Source organism: Dipodomys ordii, unplaced genomic scaffold (genome assembly GCF_000151885.1).
Source record: "Dipodomys ordii isolate 6190 unplaced genomic scaffold, Dord_2.0 Scaffold30, whole genome shotgun sequence".
Taxonomy (NCBI): Eukaryota; Metazoa; Chordata; class Mammalia; order Rodentia; family Heteromyidae; genus Dipodomys; species Dipodomys ordii.
The window spans coordinates 3,313,036-3,325,642 of NW_012267246.1; the positions used below are offsets into that span (position 1 = coordinate 3,313,036).

The 12,607-nt window shown below is 37.0% G+C and overlaps 1 protein-coding gene across 1 annotated transcript in view; it reads left to right on the forward strand.

Moving 5' to 3' along the window:
• The window catches only part of Rsrc1 (arginine/serine-rich coiled-coil 1), a 273,596-nt gene that overhangs the window by 137,451 nt on the left and 123,538 nt on the right, over positions 1–12,607 (forward strand). Inside the window, exon 8 of the mRNA XM_013016136.1 lies at positions 7,959–7,995. Within this exon, the coding sequence (XP_012871590.1) occupies positions 7,959–7,995 (37 nt within the window). The remainder of the gene's footprint in view (positions 1–7,958; positions 7,996–12,607) is intronic.

Sequence of the window (12,607 nt, forward strand, 5' to 3'; positions counted from 1 at the left end):
CCCAAGTGCACATTAGGGAAGGTGCCCCTTCCTGTGCAGCTAGCGCTCCGGGGTGCACTTGACGGCCGGAGAATACAGCTTTTAGCCTTCATTGCCTCCTCGGCTTTTGTCTTCTTCCACAGTGAAAGGTACAGATAGCCGTATATCACAGACCCCAAAACACATGTAATACCATTATCTTAAATTAAAGAGCTAAGGTTATTTGACCTTTGCATGTGTCTTCGATGGGCAGGCCACTCTCCAAAGGAGCGGCTCTCTCTCAGAGATGCTTCCCCCCCCTCTTTCTCTTCCTCTCTCCCCCCCACCCTCTCCTTTTCCCTCTCCCTTTCCCTCTTCTTCTCCCCCCCTTCTCTCAGATCATGCTTCCTTCTGTTTACTTTTCTCCCCAGATATTATCAGTCCGTCCTTCAGGTTTCTGCTCACATCACCCACTTCTTTGAGGTCTTTCCCAAGCACTCTAATGAGTTGGGAAGCTTCTCCTTTTCTTAACTTCCCTTAAACTGTGTCAGGAACATAGATTGAAGGGTGGTTATGGTATATGATTGCATCTTACCTGCTGACTGAACATTACTGCCTCCTTAGAATGGTGTGTTGAGAAGTAGATTGAATTGTACGCACCTGGCCTCGGTAAAAAAGAAGGTCATGACTAAAAATGTTTGTGTTGCATGTTGGAAATAGAAGGTTAGGAAGCACACGTCACATGCATTTTCCTTGTGAGGTAGCACAGTAACTGTTTTATCCTTGGTTTGGTAGTATGACTTTAACCATGGAAGGCATGCACATGATACACGAGCACCTGCTCTTTTTGTTGATGATGTTGTTATACATATGATTTCTTAGAAGTGATCAGGGACTGAGGCATAAAGCTTCTAAATAAATAATATTACTGTGCATATGTGCATTTTATATAGAATTGGAACATGTATTAGTGATAACTATATTTAATCTTTCTCTTATTAAAGACTTGATTAGGGAAATGACATTTTTATGCTCCTTTAATTTGTTATATGCATTATAGTTTACAAATAGTCTCCAGTGCAACACTAGAATTTTGGCTTTCTCTGTGAAGTAGGCTGGATCTGTATTTATTTTTATCAGTTTCTATTTCTCATAAAAAAGGTTCACTGGGTTTTCCTGTATCCCTAACCCATTGCAATAATGAGATGTATAAGATGCTATGTCGAAAAACGAACTTTACAATTTAGGCAGGGGCGGGGATAGGGGGGAAATGTAGTTGTGGAAATGGGAGGGAAGGGATGGTAGGGGAAAAACAAAGGAGGAGGCAACAATACTTGATAAGAAATGTTGGGAGGAGATGGGGGTCGAAGCCAGGGGAGATGGGAAGGTATGGTAAGGGGAAACAAAAGGAAGAGGCAACAATGCTTGATAAGAAATGCACTCATTACCTCTTGCCCATGTAATTGTAACCCCTCTGTATGGTATTTTCACAATTAAAAAAAAAAAGAAATGTACTCATTTCCTTGTACATGTGATTGTAACCTCTCTGTGCAGTATTTTCACAATAAAAAAACTCATTAAAAAAAGAATCTAAAAAACAAAACAAAACAAAAAAGGTTCGCTTTTCTTTAAAATGTATTTTACTTATTAAGGTTGTTTCTAGTTAGCACTTTTATAAGTAGAGCCATAATAGATTCTAGCTTCATATAGTAAGGAATGATTAGAAAAATGTTTATTTTTTATTGTGCAGAACATGTAATTAAATTCTTTTTTGTTGGTTTGTTTTTGTTGGTCATGGGGCTTGAACTCTGGGCCTGGGTGTTGTCCCTCAGCTCTTCAGCTCAAGGGTAGCACTCTACCAATTGAGCCACAGCACCACTCCTGGTTTTCTGGTGGTTTTTTGGAGATAAAAGTCTCATGGAGTTTCCTGCCCAGGCTGGCTTTGAACCACGATCTCAGTCTCCTGAATAGCTAGGATTACAGGCATGAGCCACCAACACCTGGCTAGATTCTTTTTTTGTGTAAGCTAATTTCCTGACAGGTATGGGTAGAAATATTGAGAATAAAGGAGATGTCATTATTGGAAGGAAGAGAATTGAAAGACCAAAACAATTATTAATTGTGGTTTCTTGACCAGGCTCCCTTAGACCAAGTAACAAACCTGAATGATCATTTAGGTCTGATATTGTCATATTGAATAAAAATTGATTATAAACTTAATCATACTCATGTTTTCTGGATGTAGAGCATCCAGAAAATATTTTTCTTGCCTACTATAGCATGATTGGTGCCTGACTGACAGGTGCCTTCTAGTGTGTGTAGAGCGACCCTGGCCTTGTCCTGCTGAGTTTCAAAACGTCTGCACTGCACATGTACAGACACTGCATTTCCTGCTTCATAGCCTTGCGTTATGCCAGCATTACTATCTGTGCTGCCTCAACTACAAATTGGATGAACAACTCATGACACTTTTTCAATATTATTACATTAAACCAAGTGGATTTTGATTGATAACCTAATATTCAACTAATGCAGAACATCAATCATGGCAAGTATATTAATTATTTAATATTGCAGTCTAATTCAGAAATCGATGTGCTGCATGAGGGGAAGGGAAACTCATGGTTCCCAGAAGATTTAAGACAGGGAATGATTAAAAAAAAGACCTGCTGTACTCCTGTGTGTTAGTTCGATACAAATCTTTATTCATTTGCCAATAATCTCTTCCCATTTTCCACTTCAGGACCATTTTATCAGTTTTGAGACCTATAATTGAATTAAGTCTGCTTTCAGCACAGGGCAAAAGGAGCTGCACAAATATTGATGAAGTCGTGACAGGGACGGCCTGAGAGGCCGGCCACAGCAGAGGACAGCTTTTATTCTATTTGTTGCAAAAGAGACTTCGGTCAGTGTCCTAGACCTAACATCTCCATAGCTAAAAATTTGTTATGACTTTTAGAATCTTTAAAGAATTGTGTCTTAAAACTGACCCCAAACCCCTCTTTTTGTACTTCAGTAGAAACCATCATAAGATCATTTCTATCACACTGTCCAATTTAGAAGGGACTTCCTAAGGCAAGTGTTCCATCATCCTACCCACATTTGTGGTCTGGACTGCAGGAGAGTAGGATGATTATCCAAACTTATTGGAATATTTTGTGGTAGTGCTTAAATTCAAATTTAAGTGGTATTCTACTTATTCAACCGAGATTATAAAGAATGGCATTGTATTTTTGAACTCATGATGTTTTTTCTATTGTTTTGGAATAGTGTGTGTTTGTATGCATGTGTGTGTATGTATAATTTGTATGTATGTACGTATATATAATTTGAAGGAGGAAGGGGACATAAATCTATTATTATTATTATTTTGTCAATTGTGGGGCTTGAACTCGGGGCCTGGGTGCTGTCCCTGGGCTCTTTTGCTCAAGGCTAGTGCTTTATCATTTTGAGTCACAGCTCCACTTCTTGTTTTTGAGTGGTTAATTGGAGATAAGAGTTTCATGGGGTCCTTTTTTCTGCCTGGACTGGCTTCGAACCATGATCCTTCGATTTTAGCCTCTTCAGTAGCTAGGATTACAGGCATGAGCCACTGGCACCCAGCCATCTACGTAAAGTTGCCACTTCAGTTTTCTTTTGGCCCATATTTGTGTGATTATGTTTTTTTCTTCCCCTCCTTCTTTTGGGAAGCCTTTCTTACTCATTTTGTAGTATGTATCATTTTTAAATTTAAAATTTGACTCTCCTGTAGCCTTTAAATCTCAGGTGTTCTCAAGTGAACTGCATTTACTTTTCTTTTTATCTGTGATGGATTAAGTTAAAATAATCACTAAATTCTAGCCAATCCTTTTTTTTGGGGGGGGGGGCCCAGTCTCGGGCCTGAACTCTGGGCCCGGGCACTGTCCCTCAGCTCTTTAGCTCAAGGCTAGCACTCTACCACTTGAGCCGCAGCGCTACTTCCGGCTTTTTTTTTTTTCTGCTTATGTGGTGCTGAGGAATCCAACCCAGGGCCTTATGCATGCGACGCAAGCACTCTACCACTGAGCCACCTTCCCAGCCCCAGTCCTTTTTTTAAATCTTGTTTCTTCCTGAATTTATTTCTTTTGCCACTGGATTATATTTTTTAAGACTTGTTTTCTATAATGTCTCCGTGTGGTGAATTTTCCATGTCTTTGTATGCTGAGAATTTATTTTTTCCTTCTATTTAAGTGAAAGTTTATTAAATGTTTATAAATTGTAGATCAATGTTTCCCCCTACTTTTTGTCTTGTGAATTACTGCTCCATTGTCTTGTAACTAGCATTAATATTGAGAAGTCTGTTACCAACATTTCCCCTCCTTTAGGAAAGGGTCTCATTTAAGACTTTTCTCTTAATTCATTAACAGTCTTAAATGTTGTTATAACAATATTCTTTACTACAAATTTTCTTTACTGATCCTTGTCCTTCCAATTTAAAAATTGAGTACTTCTTCAAATATTTATTCTCTTTCATTTTATCTTTCCTCTCTTTCTTGAGTTCCAATTACACAGATGTTAACACTTCCCCTATTTTGAATTTTCTTTCTTATTCTATCTTCTTACCCTTTCCTTCTGCCTTCTAAGATAGTTCTCCTCAAGTTTTCCAGCTTATTAATTCATTCTCTGTATGTATTACACTTTTCATCCATCCTGAATTTTTTACTTCAAACTGTTATTATTATTATTATTGAGTCAGCCTCTCACTGTAAAGCCCAGAATGGCCTTGATCTTGCCTTCCTCCTGCTTCAGACCTCTAAGTGATGGAATTACATGTGCCACCATGACCAGATTATTTTGATTACTCATAATCACATTTTTTAGCCTTTATTTTTATTTTTTGTCAGTCATGGGGCTTGAACTCTGGGCCTAGGCACTGTCCCAAGGCCAGCACTCTACCACTTGAGCCACAGTGCCACTTCCCTTTTTCTGGTGGTTAATTGGAGATAAGAGTGTCAAGGACTTTCCTGCCCAGGCTGGCTTTGAACCGTGATCCTCAGATTTCAGGCTTCTGAGTAGCTAGGATTACAGGCATGAACCACTGGTGCCTAGCTATTGAGCCTTTTTATAAGTTCATTTTCATATTACATTTAAAATTTCTTCTCCTTGAAGATGTACTTGGATTATATTCTGATTCCATCCTGGACTCTGGACTTGGGTCCTGTCCCTGAGCTCTATTGCTCAAGGCTAGTACTCTACCACTTGAGCCACAGCCCCACTTCCTCAAATATATTTTTTTTATAGATGAGGTTCTTGTATTTGCTATTTTCTGTTCTTGTGCTGACACACCTTGTGTTTCCCGTGAACTTGTCGGCATTGGGGTTGAGTCAAGTCACTTGAACCTAAGGGCAGGATGAGAGCCTAGGCTCTGACTGAAGCTCCAGCCAACTTAAGAACTGGAGTGGAGGCACATGTCTGAAACCTCAAGAATTCAGGAGTCTGCAGCCAGTTGAAGGTAGCAGAGAGACTTATCTTAAACAGAATAAAAATGAAAGTGTGGAGGGTGTGGTTCATGTGGTAGAGCCCTTGCTCTAATCAGGCTCAACCACGTCTCTCATTGTGCCCTCTGATTCTTTTCAAATCCAGTAAGAAACAGCAAAGGGAGCCACATGCTTGCCTTGAACGTGTCTACCCGTGTACCATGTCCACATGCCTCCTGACAGAGCTCTCCCAGGCCACTGCTCCTGGCTTGCTCCCTGGGGGTCTTGTTAGGGTGGAGGCAGTAGGGATGCTGCTCAAAACGTCTCAGACCTGGGCTTATTGCTATGACTCTGAGCCCAGCCTTGTCTTATAATAGTCAGGTCAGGTGCGTATTACTTTTTAAATATGATTTCACAGTTGGTGCTAGAATATAAAAATTGGAAAAGATGTCATGTATCCCTTCAAGGGCTGTTTGTTTTACAGGTACTAGAGAAACTTAAGAAGACATTCTAATGATATGATAAATGATATGATAATGATATGATAAATTCTGTGATGGGTCATTCCCAGAGTTATGGGAACATATGGAAGAATGCATTGCTTTGTTGGGGAAAGATTTAGGCTGAGTCCTCAGGATGTTTGTTTGTTGGCTGGGTGAGGCTGTGAGAGGAGGCTGAGGGTGGAGGCCTATCTCAGGTTGACAGCGTAGTCCAGAGGTGAGGTTAGTGTGTCACGGTTCTCACCTCCATGTCCATGTGATGAGTGTAGAAGGGTGGTGTGGAACTTGCGCTCACATTTCAGAAAGGCTTGGAAGTACTGTGGAGAAGGCATTGATTGACCTGGTGAGGTAGGGGCCACTGAGATCCACAAGAGGCTGTGAGGCTGAACCTGTCCTGAGGGAGGCTGGCCAGCCATGGCTCTGTGGTTCATTCCATTTCCTTATGTTTGGTAGAAAAGAAGCGTGTAAGGAATAATGCATGGTTTTCTCTCAGCATGAGGTATTTAGAAAACACATATTGTCTAAAAGCTCTTAAGAAGCACTTAGAAGCACAGCAAAGCAATATCTTAAATTTTTATTTTAAAGGACAGTTTTATATCTGTAGAAATGCAGAAAGCTCAAAAACCCAGGAGATTTTTCTCTTAAATTTTACCAAATTAGGGGCTGGGAAGGTGGCTCAGTGGTAGAACGCTTGTCTTGCATGCATGAGGCCCTGGGTTCGATTCCTCAGCACCACATAAGCAAAAAGGAAAAAGCCGGAAGTGGTGCTGTGGCTCAAGAGGTAGAGCGCTAACCTTGAGCTGAATAGCTGAGGGACAGTGCCCAAGCCCAGAGTTTAGGCCCCACGACTGGACCCCCCCCCAAAAAAAAATTTTTTTTTACCAAATTGAACTGACAGCAGACTACCCTGAAAACAGCCTATTTGTAGTCTTCATTGTAGTTGAGTGCCAGCCAGCCAGGAAAGGAGGTCTCACCCCGAGCGAGTGAAAACCCAGGCTGAGAGCTGGCATACAGCTTTCAGGCATCAAAGTTGAAGGCATTTGGAAAGGTAGAATAGAGTGACAAAAGAAGCAGATAATTATATTCGCCGCTAAGAAAAATATGAGACAGAAATAGAAAAAAAGTTGAGACCATTCTGAGAAACAGAAGAAACATGGGAAAACATTAAACATCATAAATATAATTACATTGTTTGTTGTTACTTTTTGCAGTGTCATAGATATAATTTCATGTTATGAAAGAAAAGACCTGTAGTTACATTGGATCTAAAATATTGCTTGGGCAGAGATAAAAGTCAAACCTAAACTAGTATAGGTTGAAATCATAAAAAAAAATCCCATCATTTGCCATATGTCATCAAATGTAGATTTAAATTAGCTTTGCTACTTGGACAGATTATCTTTGCTATTTGCTTTTTTTGTTTCCTTGCCTTTTTTTTCTTTGTAGTTAAAAGCACAAAATTAAATATTTAAACTCTATTTAGTTTCTTAATATTACAACAATCTTAGGTCCTGAATTATAGTAAGCACTAAACAAATAAGATTAATATCAAGAAATAATTCATTAGTATATTTAGCTGTATACTCACATATTCTTTATGTCTATGTTCTTTATATAAAAATACAACCATTGGTGGGTGAATATTTGATGAAGCAAATAAAGTAAAATGATAATTTTAGAAATCTAGTAGTGGAGAGAATGTGTAAGTTTGAATGTTTTTGTAATACGTGTTGAAAATAATCATACCTCTAGTGAAAAAAACTGATGTAAAAATAAAATTACATGAATAGCAAAATAATAATTTATTACTTCCTTTGCTTCTTATTAACTGAAAGATTTGAAATACTTTTTGCATTAGCAAAATACCAATTTTAAAGGTAACATTATTTTACATAAATTATTCCCATCCAATGGAAATTGTTTTATTCTTAGAAATGATGATACGTATTCATAAAGATAGATGAAGAATTGTAAGAGTTTATGAAACATTTTTTAGGTAACCATAAATTAGAGCAGACAAGGGTTTAGCAGACAACTGTTTAGAACTTTTATTCTTCTGTTTTAGGGAATCTGGAAACATCAAAGCTGGATTAGAACATCTGGTAAGTTCTAATTTTCTCTTGAACATTTGCATCATCTTTGATATCTGCATTCTAAATGAATGCTTTTGAATGGGCTTTGAATACCTTGTATTGAAAAAGTCAACCATTTCCCAAAGGGTCAGCTTACCGTTTATTATGTGAAGGCACTTACATTTTCATTTATCTTATCATTTCAAGGGAATTTAAATTTTTTTAAATTACCTTTTTTTTTGATGTAGAGATAAAATAAAATGAATGACAATCCTTGGATTGATGATTGCTTTAATTATGAGCAAAAATTGTTTGGTGTAGAATTTTTGGCTTATCTTGATCTGACAAAAACAAGCTTGTGTTTTAAGAAAAACACAATCAAATATTGCATGCATAAATATGGTATGTTTTAGCAATTTAACAGCTTTGAAAGAAGTGCACAGCTTTGTTTTTCCTGAAGTATTTGCTTTATGAATAATGCATTGGTTTAAACTATATGCAGTTTTAGAATAGAAAATAATTGAGATGCACAATTTTTGGTTTAGGTAAACTTTTTAAGAATTGATGAAGTTTGAACTGATTTATTTTAAAATCTGTTTTAGCTAAAAATTAATGAAAAAATTGGGAAAACCATACTGTCATGACAGGTATGAAATCACTGAGCTCACTGTATCAAGTGTTCATTGCAACATTAAGTTGTTCATTTAAACAGAGCATTATAAAGTCATGCTCTGGTTTCTGGTCAAATCCAAATGTTGAATAATTAATGGTTGAGATTCTTTTGTAAAAACAGTCTAAGTACTTTTTAAATGCAAGGCTTCATTCCTATATTATACTGTCGTTTTGTTAACTATTATGTGCGTTTGATCTGCTTTCACAAAATCAAAACAGTCACAAAAGACAGTTTGATTTTGACTGACAGGAAGGCAAACCTTAGATTTTCTAAAAATTTATAGCTGTATTTAGAAAATTAGAATCTAAAAAACTAGTTTGAAATCTTAAGCCATTTGAGGATTAGAAATGTTTCTTATTCTCATCATCAAAAAATGCTTTCCAAATGTATTTATCACTTGATCGCAACCCACAGACATAGGTGCCCATGACATGGGTCCATGGTCATCTGAAGCATGGCATTCCAGAATTAATTGGTAGTTTATATCAAGTAACTAAAGCTGCCAGAATGCCAAAACAAGCTATTACTTCTTAAATTACTATTATGTTTTTTAAATATTTACTTTGTGTTTCTCAGTAAATAAAAATGAATTCTATTTTTAAGTTAAATTTCATAGTTTCTGTGTGTGTTAATGCATTTCATTTAACTTTTTCAAAAGTATTAACATCATTTGACCTGTGAACAGTGAACTATTAATTTCCTTCCTTTTTTTCTTCCTTCCCTCCTCTTCTTCAGAAATGCTGTTAAGAATTAGTAGTATATTGAAGGGGTAACATTGATCAAGATCACTAGAATACATAACTGCTTTGTTAAAAGGTAAAAAAAAATCAGTAAATACACTACAATTTTTTTTAAACATTGATATATTCTTCATAACCTAAGCATGGGGTGAATGCACTTTGCTTTGTCTAGCATACAGCTCCTGAGTTTATGTCTCTACCTTTTCCCTGATCAGGTATTTAGAATCCTTCTAGCACATGTAACCTTCTTTGGATTGGCTGAATAGCCAAATGCAATTAGAGACTTAGATTATAATAGCTTGCTTTTGCAGTTATATGCTATAAAATTAAAATGAGAAGAACATCCCCACATTTGGAATTAATCTCTTATTTTTGTAGCCTTCAGTCTTTTTCTTATCCATATTACTTATTCAAATTATCATAAAACTTAGCATTAAGAGAGGATAAAAGCCAAGAAAAATTAAGTACAGCTGTAATACTTACCATCAAGAAACATGTAATTGTCTTTGTATTACATGTTTCTGGGCCTCTCTTGGCACATAGTTATATGGAACCCTGAAAGGAGAAGGCAGATACATGGATAAGAGAATGGGGTGGACAGATTTCCTCTGAAACATCTTCCATGTTTGATTTTCTTAAGACTTTAAAATCACACAGAGCTTTGATTCACCTATTTTTTTTTTATCATTCTTTGCTTTCTATTTCCCAACCTGGAAATTATGTAGCATACCATAATGCCCATTGCCCCCTCCTCCCTCTTAATCAAGCTTATAAACTCCATGCCAGTTAGAAGTCCTGGGCAGAGCCTTTGAACGCTGTTAAACCAATATCTGTTCATTCTTACCTGGTGATTGCAAAATGGGAGACTTTTGAATCCTACTGTTCCCTCTGTATTAGCAGAAATCATTGTTTTGTAAAGAAGAACCAGCCCTTTTTGTTTTGTGTATGTTATTAGGAGCATGGATTCGGAGAATTCTATTAGCAAGGATTCATGGAGCTCTCTTAGATGGGTTATTGTCCATTTCTTTCCTAAACACTCAAATTGCCACATTTGTCCTCATAGTTTTTTTTCTAGATAGCTTTGGAGGTTGTTTTGATAATGCTTCTGCCCTGCCCTGCCCTGCCCTGTTCTCTGCCCTGTTCTCTGTCCCCCGGCCCCCTCCCCCTACTTCAGTCCTTCTAATCCATCAAGGTGTTCTAGTCTTAGCTTCAATTGTCTGTGTTCCAGTTTGTAACCTACCATCACTTCAGTGACTCTTAATTATTTTAGAGGACATGGAAATCAAGATCTAAATGTGCTTCTTGTTTCTCTGACTACATTACCATTGGGCACTTGCAATCCAGATTATTCAAGTAATACATTAGATTGGTGGATGAATATGTACATATATACATATGTACATATTTTACTTTTTGAGAAAGTATTTTGTTGTATAGCCTGGGAACGCCTGGACATTGCCATGTAGTCTGGCCTCAAACTTAGGATCTTGCTACCTCTACCACCTAAGTACTAGGAGTATAACATTACTCATAGTAATATCAATTCCAGTCTAAGCCAAAGAGTTCTGCTATGCAGACTTGCATTTTCCTCCCAGAGAACCCTGGCTGCTTATGTTATCAGGACTTCCATTTATTTAATTTTATGTGCAATTGCTACTTGCATACCTGACAAACAAACCTACTATTTGAAACTTATTTGTAGTTCTTCCCTAGCCAGTCCATTATAGTTGTTTCTCATTAGAAATATAGTTCTAGGGCTGGGAAGGTGGCTCAGTGGTAGAGCGCTTGCCTTGCATGCCTGAGGCCCTGGGTTCGATTCCTCAGCACCACATAAGCAGAAAAGGCCGGAAGTGGCACTATGGCTCAAGTGGTAGAGCGCTAGCCTTGAGCTGAAGAGCCAAGGGACAGCACCCAGGCCCAGAGTTCAGGCACCCACAACCGGCAAAAAAAAAAAAAAAAAGAAATATAGTTCTACTCCTTTGACTACATTTAGTCAAAAGCCATGCCATTGACCTATTCTTATTGATGTAGTATGTGTTACTTCCTTTCTAGATTTTTTTTCCTCTACCTTCAAAGGTAGTTGGATTTACTGGCTTCTATCTGTCCTCCATATTTTAAAATAAATTAAGCATTTATGAGTTTATGTGTTCAGATGTATTCCTATTCCTCATTATTGTTTTGTTTTGGTTGAACAATTTTTATTAAAACCTACAAAAATTAAAGAGGTTCAAATGGTGAATATGGGTACTTTAACAGAAATTCTCACCTGCCTAAACTATTATTATCAGAAATCAGGAAACCTAAACCCAACAAAACGGAAACTCTCAGGTAATTGCTATAAGTGAATGTAAATGAACTAATTATTTCGTCATAATCTTCCTTTAATCATCTATAAAAGGGAATTTATGTGGCATAACAAAAGGTGTGAAAGGCTTATGACAACACATTTTTCTTAAATGTGTCAAATTTATTTTTTAAAGGATTCAGAATACACTTGAAATGATTAAATGACTGAAAGAGAATTTTTTAAAATTGCAAACAATTGTATCATCAGCTTAATCGCCATGCATGGTACTCAAAAATAGCATAGCTTTTTAATTAGATAAGTTAAGTAAAAATGAGGAATTAAATACTAATAAGGGTAAGTTTTATTTTCAAGTAATCAAGCAAAAAATACATGTATAAAGCAAAACATTACTGATTTTGGTCACATGTCCTCGTTATTACTAACTATAGATGTTATAATATATTTCAAAATAAAATGCCCACAAAAGATAACATTAATAAGAAATACTCAAATCAAACCAGAAAAACATTAAGTAAGAAATATACTGGGTCAGTGATGTCTTCATTTAGAATTACTCAAACATTTGATTTTGAGACTCGTATCTCAGGTCCCTTCCAGGGCCCACAAAGAACCATCCCAATGCTCTGCTCTTGAGAGAATCCCTGATAATTAAATTGGGAGGAAAATACCTTGCAGTATTCATGGCCAATAAGGAAGAAAACTTTAGTGTCTTAAGGAAAATGTAAATGAAACAAAAAATTACCAATTGAAAAGAGAAACATACCCAGAAAGTTGTCATAACCAGCTTGCTTGCTGGGTGTTGATTTCTATTTTCTTAAGTAGAAATCTAACGTAAACAAAGTAACTGGTTTTATAAAAAAAAATATCCGGAGTTGCTAGTAAAGCACAAAGAAATCTCTAGGGGAGTCTAGCGCCCTCCTG